At 42.3% G+C, this 21,376-nt stretch overlaps 1 protein-coding gene across 1 annotated transcript in view; it reads right to left on the minus strand.

The window, feature by feature from the left end:
- Positions 1–21,376, minus strand: part of PKP2 (plakophilin 2) — a 60,556-nt gene that overhangs the window by 18,289 nt on the left and 20,891 nt on the right. The window contains exons 5-6 of the mRNA XM_073329957.1: positions 16,400–16,607; positions 10,553–10,730 (exon numbers count right to left, since the gene is read on the minus strand). Coding sequence (XP_073186058.1) covers positions 10,553–10,730; positions 16,400–16,607 — 386 coding nt within the window. The remainder of the gene's footprint in view (positions 1–10,552; positions 10,731–16,399; positions 16,608–21,376) is intronic.

Here is a 21,376-nt window from a genome sequence, read left to right on the forward strand (position 1 = left end):
ATTGGATTGGAGACCTAGGCTTGGTCCCTCTGGAAGCGATATAGGGGATGGAGCTGTTTCTGTTGACTGTGAACCGCTCTCCGCTGGTGCACTATGTTGGGATTCAGGCTCCGGCTGAGCCTCTTGTGTAGGGTTATCGGCTGCTGCCAGTTCAGGGTCGGTGGGGCCCTCTGGTGTTGAGGTTGCAAGTACTGGATTCAGTGCTGACACTGGGTCTGGTGTTGGTTGTTCGGCTGGTTCCGGTTCTGGGACTGGTTCCATCTGGGTCTCTGGGACTGGATCCACTACTGCTGTTGCAGACATTGGCCTGGGGTCCGGGTCCATCACCTCTGACCGGGTCTTGATAGAAGTTTCCGGAACAGAGCTAGGCCTCACGGCTTGTTTAGCCTGGCTGCGGGTGACCGTTCCCACCCTCTTGGCCTGCTTCACATGATTGGCCAAGTCTTCTTCCCCCAACAGCATGGGGATGGGATAATCATCATAGACTGCAAAAGTCCACATTCCTGACCAGCCCTTGTACTGGACAGGCAACTTGGCTGTAGGCAAATTGAAAGAGTTGGACTTGAAGGGTTGAATCGTCACTTGGATCTCTGGGTTGATTAAATTGGGGTCCACTAAGGAAGCATGGATAGCTGACACTTGTGCTCCGGTGTCCCTCCACGTGGTGACCTTCTTCCCGCCCACACTCACAGTTTCCCTCCGCTTCAAGGGTATCTGGGAGGTATCTGGGCCTGTGGACCTCTGGTGTGATTCCGGTGCAATGAACTGTAATCTGTTGGGGTTCTTGGGGCAGTTGGCCTTTACATGCCCCAGCTCGTTGCATTTAAAACATCGTCCAGCTGACAGGTCACTGGGGCGAGGAGGGTTGCTGGAGAACGGGGTGGCGGGACGATAAGGGGTCTGGAGGGTTCTTTGGGAGGTAGGTGGGGCTTTGGGCAGCCCCCAGTAATAGGGTGTGGTCTGGGGTGGTCCCTTCTGGTCTCCGCTCCAACTGCAACCAGTTTTCTTCTTCTCTGCCACCTCCACCCATCTGGCTCCAATCTCTCCTGCCTCGATTACAGTTTTGGGTTTCCCATCTAGGATGTATCTTTCTATTTCCTCAGGAACACCCTCTAAGAATTGTTCCATTTGCATTAGGAAGGGCAAATTTACTGGAGATTCAACACTTGCTCCTGATATGCAGGCATCCCAATGTTTCACAATGTGGTAGGCATGTCGGGTAAATGACATGTCTGGTTTCCACCTTAGGGCTCTGAACCTCCGACGAGACTGCTCGGGTGTTATCCCCATTCTGACTCTCGCCTTGGATTTAAACAGTTCATACTTGTTCATGTGTTCTTTAGGCATTTCAGCTGCCACCTCAGCTAAGGGTCCACTGAGCTGCGGCCTCAGCTCTACCATGTATTGGTCAGTAGAGATGTTGTACCCAAGGCAGGCCCTTTCGAAGTTTTCTAAGAAGGCCTCAGTATCATCACCTGCCTTGTAGGTGGGGAACTTTCTGGGATGGGAAGTGGTACCTGGAGAAGGATTGCTAGGGTTTGTTGGTATATTCTGCTGGGCCTTTATCCTCTCCACCTCCTCCACATGCTTCCTCTCTTTTTCCTTCTCCTCCTCCACATGCTTCCTTGCCTCCATTTCCCTCTTGTGGACAGCCTCCTGTACCTCCTTCTCCAGCCGCATGAGTTCTGTCTGTCTTTCATGTTCCCTTTGTTTTTCCTCAGCCTGAAATTTGGCTAATTCCAGCTGTAGTCGAGCTGCGGATTTTGTCATTCTAACCTCTCTGTTTTTAACTAACTTTACACCCGAGGTTTAGAAACAAACAAACAAAACTTGGCTGTAAAATTTTGCTGTGCTGGAATAGAATACCTATTCTCTGATAGTGATTGTCAGCCTACAGAAAAAGACAATTCCCTTGTCTCCGCTCTGGGCCCAAATTAAAGCAAAAAACCTCCAACTACTTGGAAACCTGCTTACCCAGCCCAAAGAAAAAGCAAATGGGTAGAACACACACCCCCTATTTACTTTTAGGAAGAAAAGAAAAAAAAACAAAACTCTGGGTTGGAAGACTGTGAATTTCCCTGCAGGAGTTAAGTACCCTGCCTCCAGGCAAAGAAAACCTGCAATTCACAAAGATAATCCCCTTTTGTCTCTGCTTGGCCACAAAGCAGAGAAAAAACAAGCTGCTTTCAGTTTCAGCTGCTTTCTGGACTTCCTTTCCAAAGGAAAAAAAAATTTCCTTTTTAAAATCTGTATTTCTAGTTCAAAAAATCTCAACTGGATCTCAAAATGATTTCAGGTTAATCCCACCACTATGCCACCATGTCAAGGTTCCTCCCCCACTCTGAACTCCAGGGTACAGATGTGGGGACCTGCATGAAAAACCTCCTAAGCTTATCTTTACCAGCTTAGGTCAAAACTTCCCCAAGGTACAAAATATTCCACCCGTTGTCCTTGGACTGGCCGCTACCACCACCAAACTAATACTGGTTACTGGGGAAGAGCTGTTTGGACGCGTCTTTCCCCCCAAAATACTTCCCAAAACCTTGCACCCCACTTCCTGGACAAGGTTTGGTAAAAAGCCTCACCAATTTGCCTAGGTGACTACAGACCCAGACCCTTGGATCTTAAGAACAATGAACAATCCTCCCAACACTTGCACCCCCCCTTTCCTGGGAAATATTGGATAAAAAGCCTCACCAATTTGCATAGGTGACCACAGACCCAAACCCTTGGATCTGAGAACAATGAAAAAGCATTCAGTTTTCTTACAAGAAGACTTTTAATAAAAATAGAAGTAAATAGAAATAAAGAAATTCCCCCTGTAAAATCAGGATGGTAGATACCTTACAGGGTAATTAGATTCAAAACATAGAGAACCCCTCTAGGCAAAACCTTAAGTTACAAAAGAGATACACAGAGAGAAATAGTTATTCTATTCAGCACAATTCTTTTCTCAGCCATTTAAAGAAATCATAATCTAACACATGCCTAACTAGATTACTTACTAAAAGTTCTAAGACTCCATTCCTGGTCTATCCCCGGCAGAAACCCAGCATATAGACAGACACACAGACCCTTTGTTTCTCTCCCTCCTCCCAGCTTTTGAAAGTATCTTGTCTCCTCATTGGTCATTTTGGTCAGGTGCCAGCGAGGTTACCTTTAGCTTCTTAACCCTTTACAGGTGAGAGGAGCTTTCCCCTGTCCAGGAGGGATTTCAAAGGGGTTTACCCTTCCCTTTATATTTATGACATGATCTGAATTTCAGACTGCTGGCATCATAAATCTAAGCCTCACTATTTAGGCCTCAGGCAGTTCTGCTGGGGAGGGGCCTGCATAATGCACCACATTTCAGGTTCTTTGTTGGAAAACAATATAAAATACAGTCTGATATCACAGTTCATCACAAACAAAGTATCAAAATTTCCCTTTAAATGAATCCATCACAATAAATTCATCAAAAAATGTTTACACAACCAGGTGGCAAATTACAATAGTTTAAAATTTTATTAATGCCATAAAGCTGATGAGCTCCCACTTTAAAAGTTCCCTATTGTTTACGCATTGTAAAACAGATGTGGTGTTTTATATGTTGCCAATGCAATTCTCATGTTTTTTTGCCTCTGGTGGTATTCATACAGTTTAAACAAGGACACACTATAACTGCAGTTTTCTTTTCAGTCATGCTTTGTTGTTAGTATGCATAGTTCTGAGTTCATACATTCCCTTGTGAAATTATACTGAGTAGAATTAATGCACTTGGAAATCAAGCTTATTCACATGGTGTCCATCGGTGTTGCTTTGCAATTTTAATTTTTCTCAGATGCAACACACTTGAAACAAGTCCTTTTGTCAGTTTACAGTTATGTCAACAGAGGTGTGTGTGGGTGTAACAGCCTTGCTTGTGCATATCAAAAATAGTTTCACTAGCACATAAGAGCTAAAAATATCATGAATGAGAAGTATGGAATTTCCATTACCAGCGAAGACACACTCGCTGATATGGAATTGCACTATGCCACCGCATACTAGTTTAAAATCACTGCACAAAAAACCATCCGAATGTATGAATTTTTGACAGCAGCAGCCATAGTGCATGGATATGTAATACTGTCAGATCTTACAAAGGGCTAGAGTGCAGCCTTACAATTGCTGGCCAGGGCTGGCACATGGCTGCACTGCCTAAGGAGCAGAACCAAGAACAAATTATGATTCAGAGGCACAACTCCTCCTCTGATCTAGGGAGAAGTAAGTTATTTCATCCCTCCCTTTACTCTCCACTGTGTGCCCAGCTGTGTGTGCGCGTGTATGGCCATAGCTCTTTTCGTTCCCTACCACAATTTGAGCAGGGGAGTAACAGGGAGGGAAGACTTACTCCCCTGTACATGACCAAGTAAGGGCTGCGACCATCTGGCCCTAAGCAGGGTCAGGCCAGGTCAGAAAGTAGATGAGAGTCCTTCAGGGAGCACCGTGAGGACAGAGGATGTTGTGAATCAACAGGTGGTGCTTTTTGTTCTGAGGCTGTACTGAATCAATGCTGCAGTGTGCTGGCGAATTCAGGGATGAATTTAGTAACTGACTAAGGTGGTGGGCTGCAAGCTGCTGAGCTGGAAAGAACAGGGAGGAAATGAATGGGTTGTGAAGCTGGGTGGGAGACCAGAAAAGATAGCAATAATTGGAAGGAAACTTTAGAGGATGGAGATAATGTAAAAAGGTCCTGCTGCAACAGGGGTCAAAGAGGTGTAATATCATTACTAATTTATATTACAGTAGCACCTACAGGCTCCAGTCTGTTGAGCACTGTACAACCACATTTTGAGAGACTAAGTGACTCTTCCAAGGCGTGTCAGGAATTCTGAGTCACAACTGGGAACTAAATCCAGATGTCCTAAGCCCTAGGTCAGTTCCTTAAGCAAAAGGCCATCCGTCCTTTCAAAGAACTGGGATACATTTTGCTGTGGGACATTCCAGTTATAAAGCGACCCATAGGAATGATTTTAAAAAGCCAGGACTCCTCTGCTGAAATAAGAAAGATTGGCGGCTGTGGTATGCTGAGCACTAGGTCCTACGCCCTAGGTCTGTGTTGTTTTAAACAAAGAATGAATTGGTATGGAGAAGGAGAAGTGGACAGTGAAGCGGGAATGAACATTCCAGAGACTATTAAGGGCAGCACACAGCTCTGATAAGGAAGCAGCCTTCCCACTCTGCAGTTAAGGAGCTCTGCCTCTCGCCTGGTTTGTGTAAATCTGCTTCTGCAGCAGCTCGGGCAGAACAAATCATCTTCTGTCCAATGCAAGGCATTCATCTCCTGTTATTCATGAAGAACCCTTCTGAACAGGTATTTCATGCCAAAAGGGAGATCACATTCTCATCCGTGTTCAAAGTACAGCAAAGAAACACGAAGTCTTGTGCTAAGAACAGGGTTTTGTTTTTTATATTAAAGGCAGAGCCATATCAGCCATTCACTGACATACCCAAGACCAGTGGTTCTTAAACTTTTGTACTGGTGACCCCTTTCAAATAGCAAGCCTGTGAGTGCAACCCCCCTTATAAATTAAAAATTCTTTTTAATATATTTAACACCATTATAAATGCTGGAGGCAAAGCGGGTGGAGGCTGACAGCTCGCGACCCCCAATGTAATAACCTCGCAACCCCCTGAGGGGTCCCGACCCCCAGTTTGAGAACCCCTGCCCAAGACCATATATTCAGTGTGTAGTGGCTACCATAATATTTCAGGCTGTGAGGCTACCCAACCCATCTAGTTCCACTTGTGGAATGAATGAAGCCAAAGCAGAGCAGAGTGCAGTACTTTCAGATCAAGAGAAAGACATGCAACATTACCTTTAAAACCCACAACAGTTTTCCTGGGTTCGATGCCAGGTCTGCAGCACTCCTTTGACTAACTCATCAAATAATAAAGCCAATTTTATCTATTTGCTTGGTTGTTAGGCAACACACCCTTTCTTTTGATTTACTCTGCGTGTTCAGGACACAATGCAGAAGTTGCTTTCAGATACAAACAATGCCATTGTGTCAGAAGCTCAGTGTCTGACAGCCACTGAAACATGCCTGATCATTTTCTAATGTTCAGCTTTATAACCGGCAGTATTTGCAAAAGGGAGCACACAATTGGAGGGGGATCACAAATATCACAGTAGGAAGGGATTTTGAAATTCTTCTAAAATCACAACCCACTATCACTCATATCACTTGCTCAGGGTAAACAGTGCCAATATTTTAACACTCAAAGCAAAATATATGAAAATCAGTTCAACCTTCATCCTCTGCCCACTCCCCACCCCTGCTCATGGGCCTGATCCTGGCCTCAAGATTGGACTTCTGTGTTTCTCCTGCAATAATTGACCAAGATCATATACACACTGGAACAGAGGTGGTAAGCATTTTCCTGTGTTCATTGCAGTGTTCTAGCTATTTGCAATGTTATCAGCTGTTGAAGGTGAATCTTGAATTTAGGACTTATCTTGTAAGTAAAGAAGTAATACATTTTTAAATATTTCAATGTCAATTTTTAAAAACATTTTTCTTACTTATTTTTTGGCCTGCATTTATCTTCTGCAGCTATTCATGAAGAATATCTTCATGAAGATATCAGGAAGAGTGTGTTAATTTTTTGAAAAGCAGCTTTGCAGTTCACCTTTAACACGAGAAATATGCCACGCATAATTTTTAAACTTCAAAGCACAGCTTTCATGCTGCAATACAGGCTGCAGGCTACAGACTTTAACAACATGAGCAACAAACATAGCAGTTATTACAAAAGAAAGGACTAATTACAGATTTATATTCTGGCAATGTATATACATTAAAACAAATTATTTGCCAGCATAGCACCTTCTGTGCCCTGTTTTTCACTGCATGACTTTTCTGTAGCATTCTCTTGGATTTCAGTGATCCTTTGAGCCAGATTCTCCTATATTTAATACAGACACACAGCAGGGGTAATTCCACTGTAATCTATGGGACAACAACAATGTTGAAGTGTGAGAGAAAAAAATCAAGACCATTTCTCTTTATCCTTTATTGAAAATGGACAATTTTATAAGGCTTGGCTTGGCAAGGATTCTAAATCTTATCAGAATCTTTTTTTTCCACTAAGAACTGGGTTACACAATCTGACAGGTCAGCCTTATTTGTGAGTTCCTCAGTACTTCTTGATCTCATTTTGGTCAGAAATACATCTTCTCGTGGTATTTCATTACACAAAAGTGGGAAGGGCAGAAGAGTGCAAACAAAAAGACTTTTGAAAAAAAGTTAATCAAAACTCTTTTGATTCTGTGAACAGGTTTTGTAATTCCACTGAACTCTGTGGAGCTACCCCAGCGACGAGTTTGGCTCAATGTCCATTTTTATTTGATCCAAAACAGTTCACATTGTAAGTCTTTATCCTTTACTAAGCAAATATCAAGGTTTGTTAAGTTGCCACAATAAGCTGTGTAAGACTAGTACCCGGCCAGAACTGGGAATAATTCTATGCCTCTGCAACCTGGCTATGAAGTGGCTGTTCTGGGCTATATATGTAAACAAATAACTAATCGAGCCTAAGATGACAGATGCCCATTGTAAAGGGGCACAACTAACAGGCATATCTCTTTGCATACACAAAGCTTTGGTACAGTTATAGGTGCCAGGATTATCTTTTTAGTTGTATGTACAGTACCCCATAGTAGACATTAACTAGGACACAAAAGTTTATACCAAGTAGTTAATATTTGCCTCAGTTTGGTTTTATAATCCTTCAAATAAAATGTCTTGCCTTTTATATTGGTTTATTATTCCTTAGAGCAGAAGTTAATTAGTAGTTAGGATATCTGTGGCCTTCAGTGTTCCTACAGGAACAGAATCTTCATTGTTGAACATAAAAAGAAAAGGAGGACTTGTGGCACCTTAGAGACTAACAAATTTATTAGAGCATAAGCTTTCGCGAGCTACAGCTCACTTCATCAGTGAGCGTTAGCTCATGAAAGCTTATGCTCAAATAAATTTGTTAGTCTCTAAGGTGCCACAAGTACTCCTTTTCTTTTTACAGATACAGACTAACACAGCTGCTACTCTGAAACCTGTCATGGTTGAACATGTGTCTGGTATAACCACGACTGCATGTTTGCTGTAAAACCATGATGTTTGACAAAGGAGAATGGCTTATGCAATACCTTTAGCGCAGCAGCAGTGGTTTCTGCAATATATATGCAACTATTCCACTAAAGGAGATCTGTATGCCAAAGCCAAAAAATTTGTTAACAAAACACACATCTGCAAGCTGATTATTTTCAATTAAAGACAAAGGAACATTTCTGTAATGTCTCCACCACGAAGGTGTGTCTCAGTGTATCCCATATCAGATTTAAAGAAAAAAACCATATGCTGCAGACTGAAAGGACAGAGGGGAATACAACTGTGTTCACTGACTGTTCAGTTTTAACCTCCAGTTCTGACACACCTTAGGCTTCCATGGGCTAATTTTGCATCTCATCCATGCTCTCAATAACAAGTAAAAAGTCAGTGGCACAACACTTATCAGTAAGTAAGTGAGTAAGTGTTTGGTATAAAATTACTATAACTGAATAGTGTCTGTTTTACAATTCCTGGGTGAATAGTTTGTAAATTACTCATTTGGTTATTCAATGATCCTGACTCCTTAAAGTCCATGGAAAGACTTCTTTTACTTAGTACTGGATCAGAACCTAAACGCTTGATAGCTGAGTTCACAAATTAAATTGTTACCTATGGTGATTCTTTTCAGTGGGCTAGCTGCTTGGGGACCTCTGGAATCCAGTCTCACTCAAGCAGATGCAGTACAGCAGCATGGAATAGAAATATTTTGGTCAGCTCGAGGACCATAAATAATGCAGCTGTGTATTTGACGTCCTTCCCCTTGCTACATCACTGCTTCATAGCACTGTTACAACAGCTGGGAAGGCAGAGGAGCAAATTCTGCATGGGACTGATCCCAGTGTCACAGACTCACCACAGAAGCACCTGCATTGCTCATGTACCTGGAGCCTCCTCTCCAGAGGCTGCACAAGCCATTGTTTTACAATACCCTAAGCTTCATTAATTATAAAGGTAACCACGTTGCTGAAGTCTTGCCTGTGAGCAGTCAGTGAACGCAGAATTTCAGAAAATACCCCCACGACAGTGAAATCAATAGAACAGGCAGCCTTCTGCCTTGTTTGACAATATCTTAAGAAACCACCCCAAAGTAGCTATACGTGTACACAATACAGCTTTGCTTCACCTTTATTAGAAGGCCATGTTCTAATCAAGGAATCGATATATCAGTCACTTGAATGCTTAAGACAGGTTTCTTTGTATGTATGTATGCACTGAGGTGAGCTGTAGCTCACGAAAGCTTATGCTCTAATAAATTGGTTAGCCTCTAAGGTGCCACAAGTACTCCTTTTCTTTTTGCGAATACAGACTAACACGGCTGTTACTCTGAAACCTGTTACTACAATTTGTAAGTACTTTCCATAACAATGTTTCATTCTAGCACAATAAAAAAAATAACTAAATAAACTTTCTGGTTTAACTTTTATTCTCCAGCCGCATCAATGAGCATTGCAAAATTACTTTTCAAATAAGAATGCTTCATTTATTGCAATCCTAAATCCACCCGGCTGCCCAGAGGTACTGACAAATATCCAAGCTGTGTGTGAGTATGTTAAGTATTTAGGGCGTGTATGGGAGGGAGAAAACAAAGGGGCAGACCATGTTTTTGTGAGACTACCAAATGTACAGCTACTATTTGAATGAGAACTTCACTCTTCCTATAAATTATACTGAACAAAATTAAACAGGTATTGATTTTGCAAGTGATGTGACAACTGTGTCAGAGGCAGTATTTTTGTGGATGAGATACATGTGCTCTGACATCTCTTCCCCGTGGAGATGATCACTACCTTTCACCATCCACAGTTTAGAGCAGTAGGTGAGAGAACTTTGCTACAACGGCCCCAGGGTTTGGAAAACCACTCCTGTTGGATACTCAGCTTCACCCATCCCTCTACGCTTTACAACACTGACTGGAAAAGTATTTTTTCAGGGGTTTTTTAAATGACTGTCTTCCCTTGTATTGGACTAAATGACTCTCCCCACCCCTGCTCAGACTTTGTAATGGTGCACCTGGGATTTTTTTCAAAGACCTTTAATATTATAATGTATATTTAGGGCCTAATCCTGCAAGCCACAGCAACAGTTCCTGCTCACATGTACCTTCCCCTTGATTTCAATGCGAATAAGGCTTGCGTACCTGGATCCTTGATTACTGGTCATTTTTACTGAAAAGTTTTAGCTGTGCAGCACCCCTTGGAAAGGGTTGTAGGAACTTTATAGATAAAGTTGTTTTTCTGATACTGATCAGCAGCTCTTCAGTTCAGATGCATTCTAGGTTGGCATTTCAAAATCTGACCTACACATCAGCCTGAAAACAAGACATTCCCCTCTGTGCTTGGAAGCATATGAAGTTCAAAAAGAGTGTTCAACCCAGCATTCTCACCAGTAGCATTTAGGGTATTTGTAGATGGAGAACTCACCTCAGGCATCCTGTGGCATTGTAGAAGACATCAGGGTCAGATACAATAGTCGATTTTGGGTAATCTCTATCTGGCCAACCAGAGTAGGGGATAAGAATGGTCTCTGTCAGTGGCTCCAGGGTGTCTCTGATCAGCAGGGTCTTCAGCTGGTCATTGGAGGACAAGTTCCACAGCAAACCTACAATAGCCAAAATAAATTAGAATGGCAACAAGAACTCAATTTACAAGGTCTAATCCAAAACCCACTGTAATTAATGATGCACATTGACTTCAGTGGGCTTTGGATCAGAGGTGAAAATTTGATAACTTTTAAAAGAAGACTCAATCCCCACTATCCACAGTTATATTAGACCCAAAGCATCAATATGATGGAACAGATATTACGAATTCCCAGTGTTGGCAGGCTGAGAAGCATGGCAGTGCATCATGCACAGAAGGAAAGGCACAGTGATTTATGGCAGAGGTTCTCAAACTGTGGTCCACGGACCACCAGCGGTCTGCGAGCTCCATTCAGGTGGTCCACAGATAGTTCCCTCTACGGTGCGCATCTGCACATGAGAGAATGAAGGGCCACCACCTAATTAGTGGAGTCGTGCAAGTGTGGCTCCACTAATTAGGTGCCTGGACCCTGGAGAAGATGCACATGTAAGGTGAGGTGGTGGTCCTCCTTCCCAGCCTCAGCTCTGTGACTGCTGTGGTGGGGGAGACACCCCAGCTCGGGGGCTGCCATGGTGGGGGAGAAAGGGCACATCCATCGCATTAGAAAGGTAAGACTGCCGATTTTAAGATATGAGTTGTGTGCTTTTATTTGTAGAACAAAAAATATTAATTATTATTAAGTTTTTTTTAATATAGTGCTTTTATCCAAAGCGCTTTACAATAGTTAGCTACTGGTACAAACAATGTTTGGAAAGATCATTACGTGGTCCACAGAGACCCTCAGCAATTTTCAAGTGGTCTGCGAAAAAAAAAGTTTGAGAACCACTGAGTTATGCTTTTTAATGCATATGTTTAAATTTAAACAGGAATTTTAACTGAGCAAGTCAGATGTTTAATAGTTCATGTACTACTGGTTTACTAGACAAGTATTACATTGTTGATCTTACTATGTTTACAAGCCATAGCTTTTAATTCTGAAAGTACTGACAAAGGACTTAAAACAATTTTAATTGAAGTCCGCAAGCTAAGGTTTTGTCCTTAAAGACAACCCTGTCTTTTTTCTTTAAAACCAAGTATAGAAGAACTTCTCCCCTATACAGCAGTGACCAATTAATGAAAAGCAATGCCAAAAATCAGGAGACAGGCAGCTAGTGTGGAACAATGATCAAAGAACTCCATTTGGCATTTACTGTACCTGCACAAGCAGGTAAGAAGTGCCCAGGGGCCTATAATGGTAACAGAAGTGACTGCATGTTTCTGAGTTTTTGCTCATAGTTGATGTATTTTTTTATTCACTTTCCTTGCTCTCTCTCATGATATACATTTTAGCATTTAAAAAGCATTTTAGCATTTAAAAAGAGTTCCATAATGTAATTAAACACACAGATCAAATGAGTGAGAGCTCCCTTCCCCCACCATGGAGCTACTGTAACATAATATACGCACTATGTCAAAGGATAAAGACAAAAGGATCTGAACGACATGGTGGGTGGAATTTACCTGATCAGTGGATGGAATTTTAGCTCACCAACAATACTTCACTACAGAATATTTTGCACATCACCATCATATATTGTAGACACGAAGATGAGAGATTCCTGTTACCAAGTTTCTTCCACATTTAACAGCAGAATTCCTCACAGGAGTGAAAAATAGTAATGTTTGGAATTCTGTTATCTTCCAGCCAACCAGCCAGCCAAAGGAACGCTTTGGAAGAGGTGCTGTATACTGTGTATGTTCACAGTCTACATAGCTAGTTTTAACTAGTTAGAATAGTGTAGGGGAAAAACTAACAGACTAAGCCAAGGATTTTAAAGGTACTGTTCTGAGTGAAATATGTAAACTACTGCTCTGAACTACAAAGAGATCGACTGTTTTTCCAGCTTGCTGCTCTGATTTTCATAAACCCCGTCCTTTAAAAAAGCAGCACAGTGCAGGGCTGATGTTCCTCTCAGCTGCTCATGGATACGGTCTCCTTTATAATGCCTAGATACAGCATGTGTTTTAATTTCAATAATTGCCAACAGTGCGGAAAAAAAAACACTTAAATTTTGGGAATGCTGACACACCTCTGTATTAAGAGAGCTTTCTTCTAGGAAAAATGAAACACTAAACAAACAAACAAAAATCAGTGCAGGAAATAGGAATTAAAATGGAGGGTCCAAGTAAGATATGTTGTGAATTGGCTTCCGTAAAACAAAATTCATGTAACAAAACAACATCAGTTTGTCACAGGAACATAGGTGTTATATAAAAACAAGAAAAAAAATAAAAAAAAATAAAAGCACCTTGAACAAAAGACTCACAGCTGCCAAAATATTATTTAAAAATGTTGCTGATACTGCAAACACTCCCACACACACTTAATTTTACCGATGTGAGCAATCCCACTGAGACTATAGGCATGAATCAAGTTACTCAGATGCAAAAAATGTTTGCAGGATCAAGCCCTTTACCTTCAGATATGCTACACAGTATGCTAGTAAAAACAATGAGGAGTCCTTGTGGCACCTTAGAAACTAACATTTATTTGGGCATAAGCTTTTGTGGGCTAAAACCCACTTCAACAGATGCATGGAGTGATGCATCTGATGAAGTGGGTTTCAGCCCACAAAAGCTTATGCCCAAATAAATGTGTTAGTCTCTAAGGTGCCACAAGGATTCCTCATTATTTTTGCTGATACAGACCAACATGGATACCACTCTGAAACCTGTCAGTATGCTAGCAGTGGAATACCTTTCTCCCCTTAGAGAGCTGATTTGTGCAAGATGGGAGGGTTTTCCTTTTAAATTATTATTTCTTTCTATGACAGTTCGGCCTGTCTGTGCTGTAGTCCGGCCTGCAGGAGAAATTTTCTCTAATTTTTTAGATAAATGTTGCACAATAACAAGATCAATAGGTTAGACACTCCCCTGCAGGCTTACCTGGCTCACCTTCAAAAGCTGATTTTTCTTGTTGTTCTGCGTGTTCTACTTTCTGTTCCCCGCTGAACTCTCTACATAATCAACAAATATGCTGTTTGATGCATACACGGCAGTGAAACGAGGACAGACCCATGCATGGAATTAAGCAGTAGGCCGCAACTTTTATTTAACTTTTGCATATGGGAGGGTCGCTACCTGTCCATCACCCAGACTCTCCTGAAGCAGGCATTTAACTGGCTCCAGTGCAGGGGTTACAGGGTTCCTTACCATATAACCCATAACGTGGGGTAGACTCTCCTCAGCCTACCCCCCAGGACTCAGCTCTCTCCGAGTCCTAGCACCTTCCAAACTGCGAAGGGCATAGGCATGGACTCCGTGGGTGCTCCAGGGCTGGAGCACCCACAGGAAAAAAATGGTGGGTGCTGAGCACCCACCAGCAGCCCTCCTACCAGAACCTCCACCTCCCCCCAGTGGCTCCTGCATGCTGGCGGGCCCCACTGATTAGCGCCTCCCCCTCCTTCCCAGCGCCTACTGTCTGCCACAGATCAGCTGTTTTGAGGTGTCAGGAGGCGCTGGGGGGAGGAGGAGGGAGGGCGCAGCATACTCAGGGGAGAAACTGGGCGGGGCGGAACGTGGTGGGAACAAACAGGGCAGGGGTGGGGCCTTGGAGGAAGGGGGGGCAGGGCCACCCCGGTAGATTAGAAACCTGGCACCTGTGGCGAGGGAGACATAGGGTGCAGTGCAGCAGAGTGGGGACCTCAGCCCACGATGGCCACAAAATCTGACCCTAGCCCACAAATGCCACAAGGTCTCATCTTATCACATGAGCCCAAGGCCCATCACCAAAATCCCAGATCTTTCACCTCTGGGAACCGTTCATTTATCCTTTTAACTGCACTGGAACCCGACTGGAAGCTGAGACAAATTAACAACTCAACCCAAGTACCCGAGTTAGGTACTAAGTGCATTCCTACTTAATCCACTGTAGCTTGAAGGTGCTGAGAGGAAGGCAAATAACACTCTGATCCATGGCCAATTGGCCCATGAGAGGAAAAAAATTCCTTTCTGGCCCCCAAATGGGCAGTTGGCTAGACCTTCAGCAGCTGTCATGCCGGGTTCCCATTCCTAGTTCAGGGTGGGTACGGTGGGGCTGCTGGAATGGAGCCAAAAGAGGCTCTACATAGCCCCTGCACCGGGTTAAATCCTGGGAGCTGTTGAATAGTCCCCTCCCCGCCACTGGCCAATGGGTGGCAGAGGCTCCCAGGAGGGGAAGGGCTACCTAGTGTCCCTCAGCGAGTGTCTCCTCCTTTGCTGCTGGGACTGGCTCCCCTCGCCACCGGTCTCATCAAGTTCTCCCACTCATTGAAGCAGGTGGGTGGCATTTCTCTCAGCTCGTCCACTCTCCCAACCAGACATACTCTTCTCCAACAATTAATTTGCAACTTCCTTCCCTGCCTAAAAAGAATCTGCAGTTAATTTCTATAACTTGGAGACGTATCAGTTGGAAGTGACAGAGGAGAAGAAAGACTGGGTGTATTGGTTGACCACAGGATGACTATGAGCCACCAATGTGATGCAGCCGTGAAAAAGGCTAACGCAGTCCTAGGATGCATCAAGCAAGGTATTTCCAGTAGAGACAGGGAAGTGCTAGTACAGATGAGGTTTCACCATTATCCACATGGCACAGGCATTTTTACCACCATGTCTTCTCACGCTGGGATTGGACCAATGGTGATGGAAAGTGTGAACATTCCCAGAGTGAACATTCCCAGTGTAAATGCACCACTATACACAGAGAGAACGTGTTGCATATGAAAGGACCTGAGGGATCTGATTTTGCAGTTGCTGCATGTAAGGAACTCTCATGCATTTTAATGGTGCTGTGGCTGCTCTGCCAGGCCAAGACAGATGATAACATGAGGCTTCGTTTCCAGTCCTCGGGAAGCACAATATTTCAAACACTTAAAAAAGACATCTTCAAGTGCTATCATTTTAATAGCTTTTCAATTCAATATTTTTACTCTCCTCTTGTTTGAGAGTAAAAATATCTTAACATAAAATCCCTTCAGTCTCCCCATTTTGTCTTCCTCCATTTGTGAAAGAACAGACAATTTTTTCCTTTGTGCATTAAAGAGCATTAACATGGCTCCCTGTTTGCTTATTTTCTAGTTTGTACACAACTGCCATAGAGAAGTATTGGGGAAAGCGTTTGTCCATTGACTGGGTGCTGTGGAGCCAACAGGCAGTGCTCACAGAGTGATCTTTTTCTCTGTGTGAAATGGTGACTTAAGTTCTCTCACAAACTGGAGTTAAGCTGTCAGGAGGTCAGGGCAGAGCTGCAGGGGGCCCAAAGCTGCTGCAGAGATACAGGGTGTCTGTACCAGCGGCCCTCTGTCCCTAATGGATTTCTCAGAGCAGCATGAGTCTGAAAGGTCCCCGCACTGTCTTCTCCGGAGCTATAGGTCACTGAGCCCCTCCAATGTAAGGAGTCAGAAGAAGATCAGAGAGGGGAAATTAGTTTCCTGGCCCCTATGTGGCTATTACTCCCTAGGAGAACAAAGTGGCCTTGAATAAAGACTTCAGGGTTTGGTTGAGGACAGGAGCCCTAACTAGTTGACAATGTCCCTTTAAATTCTTGTTCCTCTCCTGGTTATGCTTGACCCATCAATCATCCAGCTAAATAAACAAACACATATATTACAGCAAGCCTGTGCACTATGTAGAACACTGCAAACTTGCATACAAATACTCTGCAAGTATTACCTGTTATCTGCTTTTTAGTTTCCACATCCTTGGTTTGTCTGAGTACATGGAGCAGGACTGGGATCCCGTTCTGCTCAGACACTTCTAGTTTGTTGTCATTGTCCTCATATACCAAGTTCCTCAAAGCTCCGCATGCCACACGCTGAACATCCTCATTCTGCGTTTTCAGAAGCTGTAGAAGCTTGGGAATGCCACCAAGTAAATAAACCTGGGGAAGGAAACCAAAGAGAAGTGTTTTCATTGTTTACGTATAGGGAAAAAAATGCCTTCTCAAATATAGCTTCTGTGCACTTTTTCATTTGCTTAGGTCTAACAATGGGCTGAACGATTTGAAGCTCTGATAGTTAACAGTTAGGGTTGTGAATTGGCCATGACTGTACCTAGAGCTGAGTGAATAACTGAGTTTTTAGTTCAGTGGCGGAACTGCAAAGTCTGGAAGAAAACTGGTTAGTTTTGAATGGAAAGTAATTTTTTTCAGGTTTTCCTATTGAAATGAAAAACCAAAATTTCAAAATCAAATAGGTCATTTAGAAAATAAATGTCAAAACACTTTGTTTTGAAAATGTTTTTGGCTTTATAAAATTTCCCTCCCCTATATTTTGTATCTAGCCTAAATTATTCATCAAATGTGACTCAGATTCCTGAGTGATTTCAGTTACCCCAAAACTGCATTTTTCAAATGTGCTATTCACCTCCCCCGAATAGAAGAGTATGCCCAGCTCTAATTGTAAATTTTGTTATGGAACCCATTATCTTAGGGCTTCTGTATAAATCACAGTCAAAATCCACAGCTCAGGGCGGTAACATAGTTTAAAGGGTGGGGCTGGAATTAAAGAGATCAAAGTTCTGTTCCCAGATACGCCACAGTCTTGTGCAACCTCAGGTAAGTCATTTAACCTCTTTGTGCCTTAGCATCTACATCTATAAAATGAGGATGATGATAATTGTGCACCTCTCAGGGTTGTCCTTAGATTTAATGGAATAATATTTGTAAAGTGCTTTGAGCTTCGTGGATGGAAGATGCTACAGAAGTTCAAAATTATTATTTTCCTATGTTAGCCAGCCTTCTGGAAAGGCTGCAGCTTTCCTTCTTGTCCCCTGCTGCATGAGCTGAAGGCATAATAAATAACCCATGTTACTGACTAGGCACTTCTTAGCAGTAGCACACTATACAAGACTTTAATAAAAACACAAAACAAAGCCTCAGAGTACATACACCTATAAATTAAATAAATAAATCAGACAATTCTTAAGTCACTGCAGTACCTATAGAAGAAATCTCTCTTCAATCTCTTTTTAGAAGACCAGGTACTGAGGATCTCACCCAAAAAGAATGCAAAATAAAAAGAGCATTTTATACCACAGCAGCAGTAGGGAAATAAAATATTTTTCAGGGATTATATGCTGTGGCAACTCTCAGTATCCCAGTTATCCCAAGATGTGGTATAAATGAGTTTTGGCTTCTTTAGGAACAAGTTTCTTATTCAGTATGTCTTGCAGTCAAGCACAATTAGGAATGGTTTAATCCAATATCCCATAATGCAATCGGGTCTTTTGGACAAACTCATTCTTGTGTAGCAAAGGTTGTACGTACAAGACTTAGAAACGTGATATAACTATTATGGGTAGCATGGAGCCGTATGATAAAAAGAATATAATCTAACTGGCAGCTGCTGAGATCAGGAAGAAATGATATGCAACAAAGCCTCCTGTTATCTTCATGCCCTGGCAAAGTAACTCTGCACGCCTGCCTTTGCTTTGACTCAGCTGCCTAAAAGGTAAAGTTTCCTGCTAATACACTACTGACGTGGTTCCCTATGCTTTCAACACTGTGATTCTCATAGAATAAGCGAGAGAAATAGCCATCTCTCATGATAAGTGGAGCATAAACACTGAAGGCCTATTTGTTTCCTGCTACAAAACTGACACGTCCCTTTGACATTGGTTTCTTAGTTTTGTTGTTTTTCTTTAAACATTTTTACCTGCTTTCTTTTTGTAATTGTCAGTGACTCTAGCGCTCATGAAAGCTACTGGCCTATTTATATCCACCAAACAACAGAAGGCCATGCTCTCAGATGAAGAAGGGGCCACAGGACCTAACAGATTACCGGGAACAAAGAATAAAAATATGGGGACAGGTGCAGGTGGAAGGGTTAGAACAAGGGAGCTCGAAAGGAACACCAAATAGAGAACCCCAGACAACATCCACTGCTTTAAGAAGGAATCCAAGGAGTCAGTGGACACCATCCAGAGGAACTCTGCCTGGATGCGTGAATGGACCAGGGAAAGGTAAAAGGCCCCACAGTCAAGCTGCCAGACCCGGGGGCTGAACTCTTTTGTTAACCCACACAAGTACAACACAAGCAGCAGCGATACCAGCTTCCTTAAGCTCTGGTCTGCTGGGACCGTCCTTCACAACCCCTTCGGAGACTCTCTGCGAAGACTGAAAATAAGGGTGCTAATTATGCCGGTAGTTTTTAAAATGCAGACATCAGTCCAGCAAGAAGTAGATGAAGACCACCAAAGAAGTGAACAAGGTTTGGTCTCTGCTAACCTAGATTTTATTTAGGGTTTCTGATTTTTGTTTTTAACTGATCAACACCCCCACTACCAAAAAAAAAAAAAAATCAGTGGTTGTCTAATAAAGACTGGAAATGGTAACTTGCAGCTAAGGCTTGTCTACACAGAGCAGTAATGCAGACTGTAGGGGGTGTGATTTCTGAAGCTCACTAGTGTGTGCTGGTGCACACTGGTTCCTGAGTGTGCTTTGATATAGTGCTGTTTGAATCAGAACTACATTAAAAGCATAATTGACACATTACAAAGAGATTATTCTTCACAGTAGATACTGGGTTCTGGTTTTTGGGAGTTTATTAATTTCATTTTTTTATTTATTTTTAGCAATTTGTGAGTTTTATGTAGATGTCCAAAAACTGGGTTTTTTTGAGGCTCTCTCTGGGTATAAACTGTAAAGAGTAATGTATACTTAATATTATATGTTATAATGTAGTATATACTGTAATGACTAATCTCTTTGTAATGTTCCCTAGTGCGCTTTAACATTGTTCTGTTTCAACGTTAAAGCACAGCAAGGAATGTTTAGGGCACAATGTTTAGGTGAGCATCTATACAAGCCAATTAATGCACAACATGTTAGTGTGCTTGAGAAATCACACTCCTGTAGTCTGTATTACTGCTCTGTGAGGACAAGCCCTTAGATCCAAGTAACCATTTCTGGTGTTTTTTCCAGTGTTTATTGGATAAATACTGACATTTTTTTAAAATCAGGGGCATTTTATCAGTGTTTATCAGTTAAAACCTAAAATCCGAAGCCCTCAGTATATACTAACATAATGTAATATGCATTATTTATTACCATATATACAAGAAGAAAGCCCAGAAACATGCTGATTTTTTCACATCTACATAAAACTCAAACTGCTAAAAATAAACCCAGAAAATGGAATGAATAAACTCAGAAAAACAGAAGCCTATGTGTATTTGAGCTGAGACCTAAGAAGGAAAATGCTCTGTAGCATGTAACCAACACAGTAAGCCATATAATCCCTTCAACATCTGGCATTTAATGAAAGAAGTAATAATCCATCCATACATAAGATTAGTATACATAGCAACATAACATGTTCCCAGAAAAAGACTACATTAAAATGGAGTTAAGGTTGAGAGTATATATCAGTAACTTAGGGTAGACTACACTACAAGGCTGTCGTAATTATCTCAAAACCAAGGAAACCCAGGAAATTCACACTTAGAGATTAAATTTAAAGGAAATCCAAACACGTTATGGTTTGGTAATGCACAGTTTAGGGCACCCAATCAACCTTAACTCTGCCCTGTACTGACACCATAAAAGGGGGAAAAATCAAATGTGTCTTCAAAACTCATTTAATCTAAGCAGACACGAACAAGCAGTCACAAACATGAACAAGCTTTAAACATTATTGTATTGCTCTTGCATTGTTGTCATTTCAGAGCAGAATTAAGATTTTTGCAGAAAGAGAAACTTTCAGTTATGAAGAATAATGGGGGGAAATAATAAGTATTAATCTGGAAAAAATTCAATGTAGCTTATGAGTTTTAACTATATGAGAAGATTGAAGGGTCTGTGACAGGGCAGAGTTAAGGTGGTCCAGAAATTTCCTTGTTTATTTTTCAATTTAAAAAATTCACACATGAACCCTAAACCAGAAATTCAAAGGGAATGTTGCCCTGTAATATTTCTAGTGATTTGAAGATCTAAAATATCAACCTTTTTTATATGTAGATAGTAATTTTAACTTTTATGACCAGATTCTTTGACACACTCTTTGACTGCTTTGCCCCAATCTGGAGCAGCAAATAGCAGCCAAAGCATATGGGGCTAGTTAAAATAGGTTTACAGCTGCTTTATTTAGCCAGAGCAATGCAAACCAGCCAGAGTGTACACCCTGTTTCCCCCTCCCTCTGATCCTCCAAATGCCCCTGCCTCTTCCACCCCCCCCGCACCACAAACCTCCACCCATCCAATTTCTCTCTCCCTCCTGCACCTTTGTGCATTATCCTGCACGTACATACCTGCTTACTTCTGCCTCCTGCACCCCTTACGTTTATAGATTCATAGATACTAAGGTCAGAAGGGACCATTATGATCATCTAGTCTGACCTCCTGCACAACGCAGGCCACAGAATCTCACCCACCCACTCCTGCATGCACTTGCATTACTTTTCCCGCTCCTCCCAGCCTACCAGTTGAGTACATCTGGTGCAAAGGACAGCTTTTGAAAAGATGGTTAGGATTAATGGCAATTTTTTGCCATTATTTTCCATAACTGAAAGTTTGTCACAAAGAACTGCTCCTTTCAAAATGGCTACCACCTCCCCTTGTTCTCAGTGGGACTGAGGACACAGCTGTCCTCAGGGAAAACTCCTATGCTGGCCCCCTATGCTGTGCGGCGGTAGAGACACTCAGAACCATTG

Source organism: Lepidochelys kempii, chromosome 1 (assembly GCF_965140265.1).
Source record: "Lepidochelys kempii isolate rLepKem1 chromosome 1, rLepKem1.hap2, whole genome shotgun sequence".
NCBI classification, from domain to species: domain Eukaryota; kingdom Metazoa; phylum Chordata; order Testudines; family Cheloniidae; genus Lepidochelys; species Lepidochelys kempii.